This window comes from Rutilus rutilus, assembly GCF_951802725.1.
Source record: "Rutilus rutilus genome assembly, chromosome: 9".
Taxonomy (NCBI): Eukaryota; Metazoa; Chordata; class Actinopteri; order Cypriniformes; family Leuciscidae; genus Rutilus; species Rutilus rutilus.
Genome location: NC_140223.1, coordinates 34,263,896 through 34,285,926, shown reverse-complemented (window position 1 = coordinate 34,285,926; position 22,031 = coordinate 34,263,896). Strand labels below are relative to the sequence as shown.

Genomic DNA, 22,031 nt, shown 5'->3' with positions numbered 1-22,031 from the left:
CTATCTGTATTTGAAAATACGCGTCTTTCAGATCTATTGACACAAACCAATCTTCTCTGCGAATCTGCGCGAGAATTTTTCTGGTCGTGAGCATTCTGAACTTTCGCTTTGCAAGCACTTTGTTCAGCTGCCTCAGATCTAGAATGGGTCTGAGACCCCCGTCTTTTTTCGGTACCAGGAAGTATCTGCTGTACAGCCCCCCTTCGCTCTGAGCTTGAGATAACGGCTCTATGGCCCCTTTGCTCAATAGTTTCAAAATTTCGGCTCGAAGTAGGTGTGCTACTTCTGTTTTTACTGTAGCGAATAGCCTCTTTCTATAATGTCTAGCACCCATTTCGTAACCCCGGGCAGCCTCGCCCATGCATCTGCACGGGTGGCTAGGGGTTGAATGCGAAGCGCACGCTGGTCGCTTGGCGACCGGGGGGCTTCGGTGTGCCGCAACATAAGCGTCGCGTTTATGACATTTGAGGCAGAGGGCGCGCTGATGACAGCGGGCAGATTGCCCGTGCTCGACTCCTCTGCGGTGGCAAACCGAGAGGGGGAGGGCTGGGCGAATCCCGTAGGATTTGTCATGTCTATGTGTGGATGTGGGCGCGGAATAGCGGGCACATTTATCACACCAAAAGCATTGTCCGCCTGGGCAGAGCGAATGCACACTGGTTTCGTTTTTACAGAAACCTGGAGACATGCAGAACGTAGTGATTGTGGGCACTGGGCAGTGGGCACATCTGCTACGTTTAATGCGCAATCGAGCTGGGTCGATTTTATGTGCGCGAGCCTTGTGTGACGGGCTGTGCTTGTGTGTAGGAATGAGCACTGGGCAGTGGGCATTTTGTCTACACTCATAACACCATCGGCCGTGGCCGGGACACCAGAAAATACGCTCTTTGTAGGATTTATCTGGGTAGCCGTGAAAACGGCTTTTGTGTGCAGGCAAGCGGGCAGTGGAACCGGCTTGTTGGCTGCTAAATACACTTGAACAGTCACATTTCTTGGAACTGGACGAGCGATGAGTTTTGGTGGAAGCCCGGCCGCAGCGGGACTTGAACACCGTTGTTTTCCTAGACGTGCTAGGACGACTTCGGGACCTCGGGCTTCACCGCAAGCCTGGGCGGCAGCCCACGCGGGGCGGGGCGGCGGCCAGATGAGCGAGAGCGCGGTCTCGCGCTTTGGGCCTGTCGGCGCTGCGAAGTGGCGGCGGTGGGCGGAGGCTGAGGCTGAGAGCTCTGGGCAGACGGTCTTGCACGGCCTGCTGCAGAACTGGAGCGCTTCGGTAGGAAGTGCTTCATAGCCTGTGACGCTTTCTGCACCTCTGCGAACCTCTCCGCTAAATCCTTAACGGAAGTTCCGAAAAGGCCAGCGGGAGACAGCGGAGCGTCGAGGAACGCGTCGCGCTCAGACTCAGACATTTCGGAAAGCGTCAGCCACAGGTGTCTCTCAGCTACGGTGAGAGAGGCCATGTTCCGTCCTATGGCCTGTGCAGCAGACTTAGTAGCGCGGAGAGCGAGGTCCGTAGCACTTCTTAAGTCTGGCACGCAAATTGCATCTGGTCCTCTCTCGTCCAGCTTTCGGAGGAGATCGGCCTGGAAAATTTGCAACGTGGCCATAGTGTGCAGCGCTGACGCAGCCTGCCCAGCGGCGGAGAAAGCGCGACCGAGCAGGCTTGCCGTAGTGCGGCAAGCTTTAGAAGGTAGCGCCAGCTTAGCGCGCCGTCCAGCAGAGGGCGGGCATAAGTGGTTGGCTATCGCTTCTTCGACCGGCGGCAGCGAATGGTAGCCTCTGTTTTTAGCATCGTCAACAGCGGAGAATGCTAGCGAAACAGAAGAGCGCATTCTAGCAGAATGGGGGGCGTTCCAAGACTTAGCGACTTCTTCATGAAGCTCAGGAAGAAAAGGCGCTGGTCTGGAAGCAGGCGAAGAGCGCTCCCCAGGGAGAAAATATCCGTCCAGCCGGTTGTGAGCAGGCTGCTCAGGCGTAGTCCACTCGAGGCCGAGGCTCGCCGCGGCCTGTGCGAGTACACGCATCAGCTCTGACTCGATGCTGGCTCTCTTGCCTGACGATGCGTGAGCAGATGGAGCGAGATCTGCAGAGCTCGCCCAATCCTCACTGCCCGATGCCAGGAGAGAGCAGGAATCATCTTCCCCTGACGCGGCTCTTTCATCAGTTTGTAATGGCAATTTTGAGAAGTTAATATCAAACAGCATCAGAGGTGTAAGAAAACTTTCACGAGACAAAACTGTAATAAAGAGAAAAGGTTTATTTCAATGAGGTTTCCATTCACAAAAGCCGCAGCCACCCAGCTTTGAAATAGAATACCTACTAGACATAATAAAACATACAGATCTTATACAGTTTCTTGGCAAAAACTCCTCCTTCCAGCTTTCTTGTAAACTTCCAGAAAGATACCCCCTATCTCCTGCTGGTTCGGACTGGTTTCTACCCCCCCCCCCCCCCCCCCCCTGGCACAGGTCACACTGTTCTTTGTCCCTGAGACACCCAAAGGCCTTCATCTACGACCTAAATTGCCTCTCGCTTCCCTGTCCCTCCTCAGCTGCTAGAAAACCTCACAGAAACATATGATTAAACAGTTTGGAACCGAATGATTAAAATACTGAATTTTCCACAACAAATTCCTCCTCTTTATCATTCTCTGATAAACGTATTAAAGGAAAATTCATCCTTGTCTTCTAATTTCTTGATCAAACATCATTACATCATTCCATCATAGTTATACTCTTCATGTCTGACTTTTATATACCTGATCATTTTACTTGAACCTTCATTAAAATTTAGAATGAAAAGCTTAGGCTGTTTTTGTAAGGATAGGCCCTTAATTTTATAGCAAGCAAGTAAAGGTTTATTCTGAAACCGGGCTAGATGAATAAGCACTGTTATTACATCCCCGACACTTAGATCGGACCCTCAGTCACCCCAGTATAAACAAGAAATAGTATAGATCACATTAGTATGGAAAAAACATATCAATTCATAAAAAAAGATGCAAAGAAATAGTATACATAAAAATCCCTCAGTTCAAACCCTTCCACTTGTACGTCACCTCGTAACACGGATGACCGCTGTTTTTAACCTTCTGAACATATCATCATTCTTACAATGGAAAAAGAAATAAAAATAATGAAAACAATAATAATAATAAAAACAGTGAATAGAACAGTCAATCATTGACATCAAACCCTAAACAATCAAAGTTTAGAAAATCCCTTTCCTGGTCCCAGGAAGGCAACAAAAAGAAAGAAAACACATTTAACTCATGTCTGTATACACGTCATCGCTGTCATAATCATCACATTGCTCTCCATCAGTTATTGGGTACAGAGTCAGTTTCACTGCTTGGACTGACGTGTCAGTTTCACTGCTTGGACTGACGTGCTAACCGTCCCTGCCCTGATCAATCTCTGCACTGAGCTTTAAACACACTTCATAATGAATGGTAAACAAAACAGAATTAATAATCCCATACCCACAATTGGCAAGTCAGTTTGAATTATTCTGAAAAACCACCCTGACCATGCAGACATCAGCCACCCCACCCACTCACTACCAGTAGCTTTAGGCGGCTCTTTTACAGCTTTTCTCATGTGCTCGATGATATTGGTTATGTTGTCACTATAATCAGGAATGTTAAAACAACATGATACCCCCAACATTTTACAAGCTCCACATTTCTTTGAAGTCAAAGCTTCAGAGCACAGCTGCTTACAGCGTTTGCTCTCCTCTTTTCACTGTTTGTTTCAGGACTCTTCACAAAAGTATAAGAATTTGTACTATATGTCATCAATTTCATTAAAACTGTGTTGAAACAGTATTCCTCTATCAAGTGGTTAGTCTGCAGATTCAACTTAATGTTATCTATATTTTCTCAGTCCCACTTATCTCTGCTGTTTCACAAAAAAACTAAACATCATATTACTCATCTCTCAATCCCTAAATCGCACAGGCTCAGTTAACAGCTTTTAGCTGACATTGAATGAGAGAGACTCTGAGGCATTTAGGACTGGCACACTGTACTCTCTAAACTTCTAAAATCAAACTTTATCTTCCACTTAAACTTTTAACTCTAGCCCAGCGTAAGGCATCTTTGCCAGAATTTACATCTATTTTTTTAAACAACCATAATTTACATTTGTCTTTTGCCCACATCAGGGAACTTAGACATTACAAATTTACAGATTGTGTCTCTGTCGCACTGGCCGTTTCAGCCACAGCACACACCAGATTCAGATTAGCAAACTGTTTCAACCAATCACAAGCTTATCTTTTGAAAGCAAAACATCAGCTCCTAGTTCTTTCATGGTCAACTATTCCTCCACGTTCAAAACACTAACAAGCTGTTTGTTTAATCAGATGCCTTTCTACACATTTTACATTTAGCAACTATTAATCCAGTAATACTGCTTTTACTTATTCGATCACATTTCATCTCAATTTTAGTTGTCAAGTTCTCAATTACTTCAATGTATTTTCCTAGGAGTTTATCAATCTGCAATTAGGATTCACACTAACTTTTGAGGCTGCCCTCTCTGCTTGTGATACATTCTAATACATTCTATATCATCTAAAACCTTATCAAAGCATTTCATTCTCATATTTTCATCCTTTTAGTTACCGGTACTTTTAAAATATTTTGCAACTCATTTGTTGGAGTCATCTGTAATTTTACATCAACCTGTATTCATCAATTCACTTTCCTTCAAAAGGATTCCCTTAAGACTTAAATCTTTCAACCTTCTTACGACTTCCATCTATCAACTTTCCTTTAACTTTCTTTTCTCCCTTATTTACTTACTTTTCTGAGTGTCCATTAACAATTACAGGCTAAATGGCCCTGCCGACCATAATTAAAACACTCTCTTTGCCTATAGTTTGATCATTGAGCTTGCAAACAGCTCCAACTTACTGCACACCCTTGAAGCAGTGTGTCCCAATCAGGAATGTAAACAGAGCCACTGATAAGCAGTTCTCTGTATTCTTTTACAGTCCACCAGTGTGGATTCAATCACAACAGCCAAATCATAATCTTCATCATTATTATTGGCAGCACATTAATTTCCATAAGTTGTAAAGAAAATCATTCAACATATTCTAAAGGTTTTCACTAAACATTTTCTTTGTTAACTCCAACCACCTTGTTTGGCAGATACACAGAAGTTCCCACATTCATTAAAGCTGGATAACAGCACCCTGACCAGTCCTTTTTCCAAACGGTGATATGATATTTTGTTGTTGTCGTCGGGGTTCCTCCTCCTGTTGCTCTCCTGGTATGGGTGGAACTCTCCTGCAGTGATTGGCATTCACCCACGTAATCACCCGGTCTGATTTTGTGCAGGAACGTCTCTGCTACTTTGCCCCTGGCATTTCTTTCACCTGCACAGAACTGTTAGATCACAAACACAACATCTCTTTGCAGTAATTCAACATTTCATTCTCACACACATCTGTTGATGGAAGCCTCCTTCTTTTCCCCGTTATACCCATGAATGGTGGTCTACCAAAGAGGATTTCAAATGGGCTCAAATTTGTTTTGACTCTCTTTCTCATTCTCATGTACATTAACACAGTGGGGAGTGCGTTCACAGCATTTTGCCAATTTGTTCTTTACCGTCTGGTTTTCACGCTCAACAGCGCCCCCGCTGGCAGCGTCTTAGGCACAGTGTGTTCCATCGTGACCACATATCCACGACTACATACCGAACAATATTTCTCTTTTCCGCACGGGGTTAGTTCAATGAAATCAATCATTAAATATTCAAATGGCCCGTCTGGGGCTGGCTGACTTGCCAGTGGTGTTTTAATGCCCCGTGCAATGTTATATGCGGTGCAAATCACACATCTTTTGCAAAAATTCTCAGCATATATTGTGAAACCTTTGGTAAACCACAATTCTCTCATTTGCATAATCATCCCCTCTTTTAATGCATGGTCCCACCCATGCATTAATTTAGCCTAATGTGGGAAAAAATGGCTGGGCAGACATGGCTGTCCACCTACAGATCTCCATACACCATCAACAAGGCTGCAGCCTGCCGTCTTCCATTTGTTTTTCTCAGCTCCTGTGGAAAAAGACTGCATGCTCTGTAAACAAGGAGAAATGTCATTGTTAAGGTTATTGTCAAGTTGTACGCAAGTGGCGCCAATGGTATCAGCTTCAGTTTGGGTTTGTTGCCGCTGCCTTCGCAGCCATATCAGCTCTGGCGTTGCCTGTTGATACGAAACTTTTATCATTAATATGCGCTGCGCATTTACAAATCGCAATCTTGTCTGGCAGCATAATGGCCTCCAAAAGGTCAGATACTAACGTAGCGTTCAGTATTGGTCGTCCGTCTGACTTTAAAAATTTTCTGTGCTTCCACAGAGCACCAAAGTCATGCGTGACCCCAAAAGCACAACGCGAGTCTGTGTAAATCGTTACACACTTGTCAGTCATCAGTTTACATGCTTCAGTCAAAGCGACTAATTCAGCTGCCTGTGCAGAGTAATGACATGGTAATTTGCCAGATCTTACAGTTTCAAATTCAGTCGTCACCGCATAACCTACGTTATTCTGTCCTGTTTGTGGATTCTTCGACGCAGATCCATCCACAAAAAGGACATTGTCACAATTATCAAGCGGAACGTCCAACAAATCTGGACGCGTTGTGCACACCTTTTAACAGTGACATTTCGCATGTCAAACAAAATTTTATGATACCTCAATCGAGCTGTAGACAAACGTGACGTTCTCTGCTCCTGCAAAATCAAAGACACCAAATGTGAGACCCCTAAAGTCAGATCAGCATAGCCTACAAACTCTCTTGAGGCCATTGAGGGCCAGTTCAGCTACCACCACCGCCCGGAGACAGTGTGGCAATCCCGCTGCCACGGGGTCGAGTTTTGTTGAAAATAGGCTACCTTCTCATCGGTCACCATGCGTCTACAGGAGAACAGAAGTCATAAGGTCATGCTTTTCATCAACCATCTAAACAATGGATGGTCTACAACCAGAAGGCCTAACAATCGAGATATCTCATTGTGCTTTCATGTTATCAAATGCTGTCTCAGCTTCACTTGTCCAAACAAGTCTGTCACATGACTTCAACCCTTTCCCTGTTGTCAGGGCTCGTAAAGGCTGTTCTAAAATGGCATAATTGGGAATGAATGTACGACAGTAAGCACACATCCCCAAAAATGACAGCAACTGTTTTTTGTTACAGGCTTTGGGGCTTCTTTTATGCCCTGCACCCTTTTCTGTGACAGTGTTTTGCTGTTTTGTTTGATAACATGGCCCAGGAATGTCACTTCCTGTTTCACAAACTGCAGCTTTGAAAGGCTGACCTGGTGCCCCTCCCTTTCAAGATGCTTCAGGAGAGTCACAGTGTCAGCCCTGCAAATAGACTCACTTTCTGAACAGATCAAAAGGTCATCAACATAAGAAAGGAGTTCGGTTAATTTCGGTTCTAACTTGTGAACCATCACAATGCCTAATTACACCCTCTTTCAACAGAGCATCAAACACTGGTTTTATGCCCTCTATTGCTTCACGTTTCAGGGAATACTGTGACTTACATGGTCTGAAATCAGATTTTGGTGTGATTACAACTGGCTCACAACCTTTTATCAGCCCCACATCATATTTGTTTTTTTTTTGCCCACAAGTTTGGTGATATTTGTGCCAAAGAAATATCAATTTCTGAGGCAGAAATATCCCCCTCTCCCTGTCCTGTCACATTTTCCCAATAGCAGTCACTGGCTCACATCCTTTCATCAGCCCCACATCATATTTGTTTTTTTTTGTTTTTTTTCTTCACAAGTTTGGTGATATTTGTGCCAAAGAAATATCAATTTCTGAGGCAGAAATATCCTTCTCATCCTGTGTTGTCACATTTTTATTTAAATGCCCCCATACTCTTACTCTCTGCTGTGTGTGTGTCAACTCTCACCCAGTCTGTGGCCGATAGACACTCTCTCACAAAAAGGCCTGCATCTCTCCACTGCTGGCTTATGGCCTTGGAGACAGATAAGTGGCAGGCAGTGTTCTCTGTCATTTAGATAACAAGCTTTCTGACTTTCTGTCAACACTGCAGCCAATGCGCACACACACTTTCTGTCCAGAAAATCTGGTCAAATTTCACACTTTCATTCTTCACAGAATTAAACCACATCTTTTCAAAGTCTGAATCTCGTTCCGTTACGACATGTGATGTACAATGCATTTTGTCATTTGTCATAAACTCTGTATTGACTGGGTCTGTACGATCTTTTGCCAATTTCAAAATCTTTTCTGCCCAATCAATATCTGTTACCTGCCATTCATAAGCCCACGGCTCGAATTTGGAACAAGTAATTTGTGGTGCCTCCTCAATGCTAATTCCATAGGAATCAGCACAGAGGGACAAATTTAATTTACACTTTCCCGTAGAAAACATGGTAAATCACATGGTCGTAACGTGGACAGACTGATACCCGAATCAACTAAAAAGTCAATAACTACCCCTTTGACTAATAACGGGTAAATTGGCATTTCAGGAAACCCTGTACTTTTGTACAATCTCATACATTCGTCATTCACAACACTGCTCAAAGTATCAGTCATAGCTTTGCTCAAAGTTTCATCAGTCACACAAAAAGATTTGCAAGCAGTTTTTTCATTGCAGGTAGCAGAAAGAAAATCAGTGTATGTGTTTGTGTGTGCGTCGTGTGTGTGTGTGTTAGTAAAAATATTTTCACTTCCCTTTGCTGTAGCCAGAGATTGGCCAGAACCGGACTCTTTCCGTCCCGCTCTCCAGCCCCCCTCGGTTCAATCCGACTTCATGGTGGGACACGCTCTGCTCCAGTGTCCGTCCTTCTTGCACACTCTACATTTTGTACAGTCTCGGAGCGAGTGGGCATTTGTGGCACAAACATAACAGCTCCATTTTCCTCCAGCAGCTCTTCCTTTCTGTCCTTTTCGACCAGCAGGGTTTGAGCAGGAAGATGCAGGTTTGTTGGGTTGTTTAGGTCGTCGTTGTTGCATAACCACCATTGTGAGGGGTTTTTTCTTCTCCTTTCTGTCCTCTTCAGCGTGAGTAGCGTGCCACAGCGTTGCACTCAAACGCCCGTGTAACTGTGCATGAAACTGCGCTGTTAGTCTGTGTGCCACTCGCTCTGCGGCCTCTGCCCCCTCTCGCGCTTCTCTTGCATCTGCCTCTGCCTGCGCTGCTCTTTGGGCTGTTCTCGGGGCCGGTGGAAAGCGGTCCAGATCGAGCCTGAGGGCCGGTATCTCTGCTACTGGGTAGTGGGTTATATTGTAGGCAGGCGGCGGAGCCGTTGCCACCTCAGTCACATGTGGAAAAGCACATACATTCGGTTCATTAGTAGCATTCTGTTCCAGTGGAACTGTTTTCACACACACAACATTCTCAACATTACATGCCAATTCTTTTTGTATTTGCTCTCGTTCTCGCCTGTCAGCTTATTCTACCCAACACATTATAGTCGGTTCACAGTTCTTACACACATGTTTGACACACACACAGCAGCTACTCTGTTTTCCCTCGTTCTTTTCTACTGACTCTTTTACTACATTTAGTCTTATTTTACTCAAGGTCCCCGCTTCGGGAAAATCGTGATATTTGATCAGTTTCTGTATGTCAACCATACATTTACCACCATAATTATTTCTCATTTGACAGAAAGTTGGTGTATAAAAATGATCTAATTTACTGTTAGATGACCCCATTTTTGGCTGAATTTCCCTTCTGGATTTTACTCTTTCGACACGTGTCTTAGTATCTGTCAAACGTCTTCAACAGACCCGATTTTATTCTACCCAAAACCGGTCGGGTTTCAGCAAATATGCCGTGCTTTTGTAATTATGTTTTACTCAAACTCTTCTCATGAGCACCTTCCAGCGCTCGATTGATTCTGATTCACCTAATTAATCTGGCGTGGCTCTTCCGTCCACCTTTGCAAGACTTCTTCGGGTTACAGAGACTTCGAGCAAAACTAATTAACCAGCACCTGTGATTCCCCTGAATCTGTGATTCCCCTGAATCACCTGTGGCCCTTCCGTCCACCAACGAGCTAAGTGAGGTAGAAACTGATCCGAATTCCTCAGCCCTTACCCCAAAAAATTGTGATTCCCCTGAATCACCTCTCGCTCGTACCCAAAGCAAATTCAGCCAACATGGTTCATGTTCACTCACAATTATCAAATCACACTTAACATCAATAAAACAATTTGCCGTTTCTTACCCAGAGATGCTTTTCTGTTTTTTTTTTTGTTTTGTTTTTTTCGCAATCGCCGCGGATTCTTTTGACCCTGGTGGGAGTTCTTTCACTGGCCCTGAGTGCGGGGTCTTGCCTCTCTCTCTCGTAATCTGTTGAGTTTCTATCTCAAACCGTCGAGGTATAAGACGGCTGCCTGGTGCTGCCGAGGTCGTGCACTTTCCCGTCAAATCCGTTCTCAGGACCAGGAGAAGAAGCGTCCGCACAGGATCCCACTTCTGACACCAAGTTGTAATGGCAATTTTGAGAAGTTAATATCAAACAGCATCAGAGGTGTAAGAAAACTTTCACGAGACAAAACTGTAATAAAGAGAAAAGGTTTATTTCAATGAGGTTTCCATTCACAAAAGCCGCAGCCACCCAGCTTTGAAATAGAATACCTACTAGACATAATAAAACATACAGATCTTATACAGTTTCTTGGCAAAAACTCCTCCTTCCAGCTTTCTTGTAAACTTCCAGAAAGATACCCCCTATCTCCTGCTGGTTCGGACTGGTTTCTACCCCCCCCCCCCTGGCACAGGTCACACTGTTCTTTGTCCCTGAGACACCCAAAGGCCTTCATCTACGACCTAAATTGCCTCTCGCTTCCCTGTCCCTCCTCAGCTGCTAGAAAACCTCACAGAAACATATGATTAAACAGTTTGGAACCGAATGATTATAAGAAATACTGAATTTTCCACAACAAGTTCAACAACGGAAGCGGCGGCAGACGGCGGCCGCTGTCCGTCAGGAAGAGACGCTGACGAGACCGGTGAAGCTGGCGGGCGAACCGGCGAGCTTGGGCGGGTGGGGGAAGGTTCCGGGACCCGCTGAGCATGGCGCTTTTTACGGCGCGGCACTACAGCGGGCGGGGGTGCAGTCTCGGCGAAGAGTGCCAGGCGAGTCCTCAGAGTCGCCATGGGCAACAGCTCGCAATGAGGGCAGCCGCCGTCAGCGAGCGCGAGAGCTGCATGATCCTCACCCAGGCAGGAAGCGCAGATAACATGGCGGTCCCCGTCACTGAGTGTGGCTCTGCACGAGCCGCAGGATGGCATCTTGAAAAAGACGCAAGCTCTTTTAGACAGTGTGTGTCGCGGCGGCGAACACACACGCAGCAGAGAGAAAAAGGATATGAGCGCCGGATAGCGCGGCGGGAAGGCGGTTGAAGGCGGCGCGGCCAGCGACTTCAGAGGCGACTCGTCCCGCTGCAGAGGCTTCTTCAGACGGCGCGGCTTCTCTCGGGATCCAGCGATGCGTGTGCTTCGCTGAAGAGATGAAAAATCAGAAATAGCTGCCTGCGAGCTGAATTTATAGGCCTAAGCCACGCCCGTTTCGGCGGGATGTGACGCAGTGGGGGCGAAGCACCCCATTGGGTCTGACGTCACGCTAGGCCTCGCTCGATAGGCTGCTGCAGTTGCCGCAGAGCAGCCAATAGGCACACGAGCCGTCTTGCCTATGTCTGCATGCTGCCACAACGCGTTTTACATTAATACAAAATTAAGGATAATTTTCTTGGCTTCAGTATCTCGTGGAAAAGGGATTTTCCCCTAGCGTAAGATACTTACGCAGTACGAGAGACCTCTCGTAAGAGAACCACGACTGTGATATAGTGAGGTGTAAATTTATTTCAAATGGGTTTCAGATAAATGATTGAAACGGATCCATGACTCCATGCCTGTATTTGCTGCCATCCTAGTACGTAACAATTCACAGACATTGCTGTGAGCATGTAAGACATGCTGCTGCTGGACATGTAACATACATGAAATAACCCCCCAACAAAGCAGGAGACAAGACATGAGAAATGTGTAGAGCCCTCCCCCCATACAAACAGCTTTTCCAGATAGTTAAAGGCTATCAAAATAAACCTGCACTGTTGCACAGCTTTCCCAGCCGCTTTTAGATTTTGAGTTTGGAGTTATGCAACAGCTGAAAGAGACTATTGCTATACATTTGTAAAGCAACTATTCACCCTGCACAGGTTAATGTAAGAAATGGACAAATACAACTATATATACATGTGCTGCTGAGTGAGAAAACAAGCTACTGCATAGGCAGATATGCATATATCTGTACATATGAATGAACATAGACTCATTAACAACTGACATACGTTGCAGGCTGATAAGAGATCAAAACTAAGCAACCACCTGATCAAATATCATAATGAAATCATTTGATGTATCATTGACATAACCTTCTAATCTTAATGTATAAGATTTTCGTACAGTAGACCGCTTGCTATCAGCCTGTGCCATCAAGAGTTTAATGCCAGAACTTAATATCTAAACAGGATTTAGCATTGGAAAAGGTAACATTTGCACACTTCTTACTTTACATAAACAACAAGACACAACACTAAGGAAATGCTGATCACAATGAGAACATCCACATGACTTCAAGCATGAACCATTCAACACTTTAATCATAATATTAGGAGAGGTTCACATGCCACATACTGCCTACATTATACACAGATCAATATCACTACCTGCTGGAGAAGGCTGTGTTAAGACATACATTTTGTCATTTAAAAGACAAACACAACTGAGAACATGGTGTATGAATCTAGTTCTATAGTACCATATTCCCACTGACACTTTACATATATGTAAAATTTAAATTTCAACTAGAATACCTTTCCAAAGACTCACAACCTCATTATTGTGTCTGTGTTATCAGTACATTTTGAGTTACAAGATTTTTACCCACTGTGCCACGTGTTTAATGTTTTTAGTTAAGGAAAACTTCTGGTGTGCTGTTTATGCAAATCAAGCAACCAAACCACAGGAGAGAGGTCTTCAGAGACTTGTTTTATGGTATATAAAAAAAGCATGTATGGTTATTCTTCGGTCTTCTAAACAGAGCACACACAGAGCACACATAGGCTAGACCTGATTCTCTGCACATTCACACATTTTCTGAAGATAAAGTGATGGTAATGTCAGATCGTATCACAGAAGGTATTTCTGGTAATGCAATTTCATGTAAATGTATATTGTTAAACTGACTAAATAATTCATATTCACATGATGTATTAAACATTGTGGCTAAATTATACAAAGCTCATAAGCATGAAAACAGTTGGTTACACTTTAAGGTTAAATTTTAAGGTGTCCTTGTTACAATGCAGTGGTGCAGAGTAATATTAATCAACTAAATGTACTTACTGTAGGGGGGTTAGAGTTAGGATTAAGAATATGTTTAGGGTTAGTTGTGTGTAGCTACTTATGCATAATTTATAGTTATTACTATATTAACTACATGTAGCATATGTAACAAGGACACTGTAAAATAATGTTACCAAACAATCTTTTTTTGAAGTAAAAATCACGTGAACTGTGTCTTCTTTCATCCTCAGGTCAATGAATCCATCCTTTGCTTAACGAAAAATGGAAAATGGAACATATTTTTACTTGATGTTGTTTGAAAATATTGGGTACATAAAATATACTTTCTTCAGTTTGGGAATTATTTTATACTGTGCTATTATATTCTTTAATGCCTTTATAATTCTTGCAATTTGTCTGGAAAGGACTTTACACCTGCCCATGTACATTCTGATTGCATGTTTGTCCATCAACTCTGTGTTTGGAACAGCTGGCTTTTTCCCAAGGTTACTGACAGACTTGCTGTCTGATACACACTTGGTGTCCCGTGAAGCATGCCTCTTACAGGCTTTTGTCATTTATTCATATGCATCAAATGAAAATACAATATTAATGTTAATGGCATTTGACAGATATGTAGCAATCTGTAATCCTTTACAATACAACAGCATAATGACTCCCAGGATTTTATCTGTTTTAATAGCTATAAGCTGGATTTATCCAATGCTTTGTGTTGGTATTGCTGGTATTTTAAAAGCCAGACTGATTATGTGTGGTAACAAACTGTGGAAAGTGTATTGTCACAGCTGGGAAATTATCAAGCTGTCTTGTGCAAACACTATTATTAATAATGTTTTTGGCTTTTTCATAGTGACCACAACTCTTATCATGCCTTTAAGTTTTATATTATATTCCTATGTTAAAATTCTTATAATTTGTACAAAAAGTTCACCAGAGTTCAGGAGAAAAGCATATCAAACTTGTATTCCACACATGGTGATCCTTTTAAATTTCTCTATTGCTATTTTTTGTGAGGTCACTTTGAGTCGGGTCACGACTTTGGATCTCCCTCTAGGCCTGTCAATAATTTTTTCACTGCAGTTTCTTATTGTACCACCCATCCTGAACCCTCTTGTTTATGGTTTTAATTTTCCTGAAATTCGCAAAAAAATTATATGTATTATAAAAGCATCCAAATAGATGTGTTTTTGATGTAATGGATACTATACAGGATTGGATTTCTCATAAGCATCGTGAGCTAAGTTTATCGTGGAGACCATTGGTGGCAATGGTTCTATGGTCCACTTAGGCTTATGATGCTTTTGGGAAAAACAACCCAGAATGTTTATGATATACAGCCAAAAAATCATTGTTTAATCAAACATTGTTTTATCTCTTCTCATGCTTATAATGATAGATATTACATGTTATGAGTTTTAGCCTGTAAATTTAAGACTGCCAGTGCCAGGAAATCTTTGCCACAACTATATTTATTACAGGCCTAAACATAGAATGTATTATTTAGTCTGGTTAAATGAGCAAATACTGTTACTTCATTCCTGACATGGGTCAGACAGACCCTTAGTCACCTCTCAGATAACAAATACAGACATTGCCTGTAACATTAATACCAGAATAAATGCACTTCATTTAAGAACATAATATGTTTCCCTATTTGTTACACGATAAAAGAGGAGGGAATTGTAAAATCCACCCCTTCATATTTACTCTTTCCCCGCCACTGACAGAATTTTCTGTAATTTATGATACAACGCTTCCCCACCATTGACTGAATTTTCCAAGACGTTTTCGCTTAAACTGTAATGCTGAGATAATAGTTGTGTTTCATCACACAAATTATAATATTCTGTGATTTTAAATCAGTAGCTATATGTGACCCTGGACCACAAAACCAGTCACATGGGTCTTTTTTTTTATTTTTTTTATTGAGATGTATACAACATCTGAAAGCTGACTAAATAAGCTTTCCATTGATGTATGTTTGTTAGGATAGGACAATATTTGCCCGAGATACAACTATTTGAAAATCTGGAATCTGAGGGTGCAAAAAAAGTTGTTAATTTATGTTCGTGATTGTTCTGCATTCACTCACAAAAATAAATGTTTTATATATTTACGGTAGGAAATTTACAAAATATCTTCCCACCAGTTTTTAGTTACCATGGACACTCTTACAATCAATACACCTGTTTGTCATTTAGTTAATTATCACTGTATATTTAAGTTCCTCTTTAGTTTTCATTCTCTGTCGGTATTGGTTGTGTATTACACGCTGTCATGTTGCCTTCTCATCAGTGGATTACCTGTGGTTATTTTGTTTAAATAAATACCCTTTTGTAATTAGATCCTTTTTTGACTTACTTCTTCATCCATGGACTAGACTGTTGCAACTACTTACTTTATTTTTTCCACCAATAATCTTTTATAATTCTGTGTTATTTGTTTCATATTTCTGTAAAAGCAAGTGGCATGCAATAATAATAATAATAATATATATATTTTTGATCTCACTCTCTCTCTTTTTTGTTTTTTCGTGCTAAACGTGACATATCTTTACTAAGATTTTATATTAAGATAACATGAATAAAAGAAGAAAATGTCTCGGATTACAAATGTAACCATGGTTCCCTTTCGTGGTCACTACGAGTTTCGCTTAGAAAGCCTCTCACCTTCGAGTATACAAAACGAGCCAATGGCAAGAAAATGCCATGGGTCTGTGGAATTTGCATAGCGTAAGTCCGTCCCACCTCGTGGGTATATAAGGAAATACGCTGGCAACATGCATATATGTTTTTGCTTCGGAGCCAAGAGTTCTCTTCACTCTTACAAGCCATTCTGAATCATCTCTCTACGAGACGAGCGGCTCTTCAGTGTGTTGGTGTGACGGCGCGTTCCAGCGAGATCGCATTGCCTGCTGCTGATCTGTGCAGTGATCTGCCAACAGTGTGTGTGTTTCTCCCTGGGCGCTTCAGCACTCTGCTGAGCTTTTTCCTCTCTCTAAAAGAGCTGCACGCGGCACGTCTTTTTCAAGACGGCTCGCCCGTGTATTTACTGGATGTGAGCGTGTGATTCATCTGCCTAACGGTCACGAGCGCTGTTTCGCGTGTTGGGCTTAATCACGCTCGGCAGCGCTCGTGGATGAGTCATGTTTTCATTGCAGGAACATGACCATCACGATGTTTATAGATCGAGACTCAATGATCTCCGTTTGAGAGTCCCCTCTGCCACACCCAAATCTATCTCTTCCCCGAGAGGGAATAATTTGGCTGGTGGCCAGGGTGATCTGAGGGTTATGGTGTGGCCAAATACCAACGAGCTTTCCACGGGCCACGCCCCCCTCCACATCGCAAACCGTGGGTCTTCCGTGTGTGCCTGGTTCCTCTCGGGGACCCAGTGTTTTCATTCGGGGCTCCAGCAGATGGTGCCATGTCACCACAGCATCACAAGGCGGGCTTGATTCCTCTGGAAATGAGGATTCGACTGCGTTGCCTCCCTCGGGAGTGTCAGCGTTAGTCGAGTCAGCAGGAGTTCTGTCAGACCAGGCCGCCGTGGAACGCTGGTCCTTCCCTGGCCAACACTGTGAAAACTCGACCACGCCTCCACGCAGGGACGCAATGCCTCCCACGTCTGGGCTGGTCGATCCGCCACGCACACTACTGACCTCGCTCTACGGGCGACATGGGTACCTGCGTGATCCCTGGGCCAGGTGATGTCCACAAGTGTGGTCCAGGAATGGGCTCAGCCAGGCTGATGTGAGGGGGTCTGAGAATTCATTTTCTCAGCTCCCCCGTGTCCCAGGCTGGGCTCCTCGGCGGTGTGGTTGAGGACTGTACCCTACAGTCTTCAACCCCCCCTGAAGCAGACTGAGGCCTTCTGCACCAACGGTCATCCGTCCGTGCGGTCTCCTTAGTATGCTTCCCGCCGAGGCCGCCTCCCTGCGGCCCCTCCCCTCGAGCCTTCACTGGCCCCGGGCAGGAGGAGGATGCAGGAGGGCGGCACTACTCGTCTCCGCCCCTTAGCTGGCCAAACGTCAGGCTAAGCAGCACTCTTGAGACGGACAGCTTGGAGTTAGGGCTCAGTTCTTCTCAGGAGCTGGTAGCAGGGCCACTCCTTCCCCCGGTGGAGGGCCGGGGGAGAATCTCTTGTTTCAAGAACTGATGCCCCTTCCTCCGAGCCCCAAGAGGCTGTGGATGACAGTGTGTGCCGCTCACGAGCCTTGTCACTGTCGCCAGACCCCTGCCAGAGCATGCCCCCGTGGAACACTGGTCCTTCCCTGGCCTCCTCTGGCAGGACGCGGCTAATGACCGTGCCCCCACACCGGGCCGCTATGCCACCCACGTCCGGGCCGGTCATTCCGCTTCGCTGCACCACCGAGGGTACGTCTGTGATTCGCATGACCTTGCTGGCACAGTTCTTGGGAGCCTGGCTAGAGCTCCCAACCTGTTCCGCTAGGTCGCCCGAACCATCAGGCTCGGCTATGCGATTCAGTTCGCACGGACTCCTCCCCGCTTCAGGGGAGGCCGCTTCACTATGGTCGGTGGCAATGCCCCTATCATGAGAGCGGAGGTTGTCACCCTACTGGCGAAGGGTGCAATCGAGACTGTCCCTCCATTCGAAATGTCCCGTTGTCCCGAAGAAATCCGGTGGGTTATGGCCAATCCTGGACCACCGCGTCCTGAACCGCTCCCTTCACAGGCTGCCGTTCAGGTTGCCACGGCCAAACGCATTTTCTATGTGTGCAGCCACAGGATTGGTTTGCAGCGATCGACCTGAAGGATGCCTACTTCCATGTCTCCATTCTTCCTCAACACAGACCGTTCCTACGGTTTGCTTTCGAGGAGCAGGCATACCTTTCGGGCTAGCCCTGTCTCCTCGCGTCTTCACGAAGGTTGTCGAGGCAGCCCTTGTTGCTCTACAGGAACACGGGGTTCGCATCCTGAACTAACTCGACAACTGGCTGATCCTAGCTCACTCAAGAGACCAGGTTTGCGAACACAGGGATCTAGTGCTCCGGCACCTAGCTCGTCTGGGCCTTCGAGTCAACTGGGAGAAGAGCAAACTTTGCCCCGTGCATAGGATCTCTTTTCTCTGTATAAAAATCGACTCGGTCGCCACGTGCGCTCAGCTTTTGAGCGAGCACGCGCAGTCACTGCTGACTTGCCTCCGTCAATTCGAGGCCAAGAGTGCGGTTCCACTGAAACTTTTTCAGAGGCTCCTGGGGCATATGGCATCCAGAGCCGCAGCAACGCCGCTCCGATTGCTTCATATGAGACCGCTTCAGCACTGGCTTCGCGATCGAGTCCCGAGGTGGGCATGGCAACACGGCACGCTCCGAGTACCAGTGACTCCGTCCTGCCATCAGACCTTCACCCCGTGGACGAACCTCAGCTTTCTACGGGCCGGAGGGCCCTTAGAACGAGTTTCCAGGCATGTTGTTGTATTGACAGATGTCTCCACCACGGGCTGTGGCGCCATGTGCAATGGACATGCTGCCGCGGGCTCCTGGACAGGACCCCAGCAACTTTGGCATGTCAGTTGCCTCGAGTTGCTGGCAGTACGTCTGGCTCTGCACTGCTTCCGTGCGTAGTTCAAGAACCAGCACGTACTAGTCCGATCAGACAATACCGACAGTACAATACTCCTGCCGTATGTCGCAACTCGCCCGCCACCTCTTAATATGGAGTCAGAAGCATCTAAGGTCGCTTCGAACCATTTACATTCCAGGAGACCTGAACTGTGCAGCCGACGAGCTCTCACGGGTTCAGCCTCTCCCTGGAGAATGGAGACTCCATCCCCAGATGGTTCAGCTGATTTGGGATCAGTTCGAGGACGCACAGGTAGACCTGTTTGCCACCCACGACTCGTCCCATTGCGACCTGTTTTATTCCCTGACCGAGGGCACTAAATACTGTTTTTTTTTTTTCTCTCTCCATCCTTTAATCCATGCAGCTGTGCAAAAGGTTATGGTGCAAGAACTTGGATATGAATAATTTGAGGTAAGATTTCACAAATATATATGTTAATTTCACACTTGTCTAATTATTGTTTTTGACACATTAGCTTTGCCAAAAAAAAAAAAAAAACTGATCATATATCACATTTAGTTCATATGGTTCTCATTAATTTTAGATATAATATATTTACTGAAAAAGTCTGTGCTAGTGGGAGGCTGCAATGTCTTGCACATTCACAAAAAAAAAAAAAAAAAAAAAAAACCTTTTCTAGTCCACAATGAAATGGATATGCAAATTTTGTAGTACAGTCATTTCTACAAAGGCAGACTTGCTTAAACATTACAGATTACAACATGACTGTCTTGGACGGCATTGCCATGTATTTTTCCGGATTGTCCCTGTTCATTTAAAACATTGAACTCAATTCGTTCACACTTGAAAAGGCACCATGCCCCTTGTGATGTACAGACACCTGCAGATAACTTTTCCTTCTTGTGTCAACATTGTGCCTCTATTACATTTTCTACAGAGGCAGAATTATTTGCACATCTTAGACACCATTTAAAGAAACAGGAGATTGTTGATTGTGTTTTTAATCAGTGTGATTTCAGGACAAATGTGTATGGCACATTTGCTGCCCACAAAAGCAGAAAGCATATGCCTCATTGTGTCACTGATTTTAAACCGCAAGTTCTGCGTTCAAGTTTAGATTCTGCCTGTTGCCATTCTAGCAGCATAACTGTGCGTTCACACCGCCGCCGACTTGAGCTTCCAAAGTTACCGGAAGTCATTCATTTTCAATGGAAGCTGGCTTCTCTCAGCTGCAAGGAGCGTCAAATTCATCGGCGTCGCGTTTTGGGCGTTTTGAGCGTTTTGAGCGTCAATCTGAAAGTTGAGAGAAGCTCAACTTTATGGTAATGAGCTATGACGCGGTTCAGCGGCAAGCAGCGGCAAAACGCCAGCAACCAATCAGAATATAGACGTCCTTCGCGCTGGCTGATTCCGGAGAAACATACGATGTAAACTTTCATTCCTACCTAAACATTAGTTCCGAGAAAATGGAGGAGAAACTGATAATCGCTGTTGCTGGGTTTCCTATCATTTATGACGAAATTTATGACGTTATTATATAAAAATCTATGACGTTATTTTCATATAGGGACCAGTTACAAAAGAGAGAGAGAGCCCCGGCCGCGCGCGCGCACTCACTCACCTTAACCGTCTTCAAACAACACGTCTTGCTCGCTCTCCCTCGCGCATATTAATCAAAATAATTTTTTCCCGACCAAATGTGACCAAAACGGTTATAAAAATGCTGTCATTATAAAAGGTTTCTAGTGTCAATGTATTGCTTGTTTTTTTTTCCTGTTTACATTTCATGGTGTGACACAGACTTCAGAGCGGCCAAAGCGTCAACAAGCTTCTCCGTACTTTTTGACAAGCGTCCTTGACAGGGCGGCCAGAGCTTCTTTGCAGCTCAAGTCGGCGGCGGTGTGAACGCACAGTAACTCGTGAGGAAGAAAGTGAAGAAGAAGAAAGCAGTCTGCCACTGAGGGCAGAAAGTGAACCTTTGCCAGATTTGATGGAAAAAAAAATTTGGTTCTGTGCTACTTAAGTTGGAAAGCCTGTTTCATGTATCAGGCAAGTGCATTGACCAGTTGGTGGAAGACTTACTCTTCATTTCAACAGAAGGGTCAACCGAAGCATTTAGATGTGTTATTGAACAAACGCTGAAGAAACATGACTGTGTTCTTGAAACATCAGTAGTCACAGATTTGGCAAAGGAACTTTGTGAGTCAAGTCCATTGGGCAAGTCACTTAGATTGGAGGGTCCTTTTAGTTCCTCTTATAAGAGGAAAGAGTATTATAAAGAGAACTTCAAAATTGTGGAGCCTGTTGAATATGTTATTGATGCAAAGGAAAAACAGAGTTTTCAGTATGTGCCCATTCTCAAAATGTTGTCTCATTTAATGAATGACACGGATATTTCTCAAAAGGCACTAGAAAGATCTCAGATCTCTGAACAAGATGTACCAACATACAGATCTTTTCATGATGGGCTGCATTTTAAGCAAAACCCTCTTCTATCTGAAGGTGAAGATAAAATTTCCCTGATTGTATACATTGACGACTTTGAGATATGCAATCCACTCGGAACGACCCGGAAAAAGCATAAAATCACTGCAGTGAATTGGGTCCTGGGAAATTCTGAGTTGTCGTCCATTTATTTGGCAGTTCTTTGCAAAGCAGAAGATGTTAAACGGCATGGATATCCAGTTGTGCTAGAACCCCTTTTGAAAGATCTAGGAGTGTTGGAGAGAGAAGGCATTTTTATTTCTAGCCTTGGAAAGAATGTCAGAGGTACAGTGATGTGTGTTGTTGCAGACAATTTAGCAGCCCATTCACTTGCTGGGTTTGTTGAAAATTTCTCCGGACCATATCCCTGCAGGTTTTGCCTTGGCCAGCGTTCAGATTTTCAGCTGAAAGAAGTACGTTCAGGTGCATTTCAGAGAAGGACAAATGAGCAACACACTCTACATGTTCAAACAGCATCAGAGGATACAAGTGTTGGCCATTCATTTGGTGTCAAAAGACAATGCATCATGACTGACAAACTGGATTATTTCCATGTTTTATCAGGATATCCACCAGATCTCCTACATGACGTTTTTGAAGGGATCGTTCCAGTAGAACTGGCTTT

At 44.5% G+C, this 22,031-nt stretch overlaps 1 protein-coding gene across 1 annotated transcript; it reads left to right on the top strand.

Annotated features, from left to right (window-relative positions):
* Positions 1–13,637: 13,637 nt before the first annotated feature.
* LOC311297396 (olfactory receptor 6N2-like) lies at positions 13,638–14,555 on the top strand (the record flags this gene model as incomplete). Its single annotated transcript, XM_084419641.1, has 1 exon — positions 13,638–14,555. One exon carries the CDS (start codon positions 13,638–13,640, stop codon positions 14,553–14,555), a length of 918 nt encoding a protein of 305 aa, XP_084275767.1.
* Between the last annotated feature and the right edge of the window lie 7,476 nt (positions 14,556–22,031).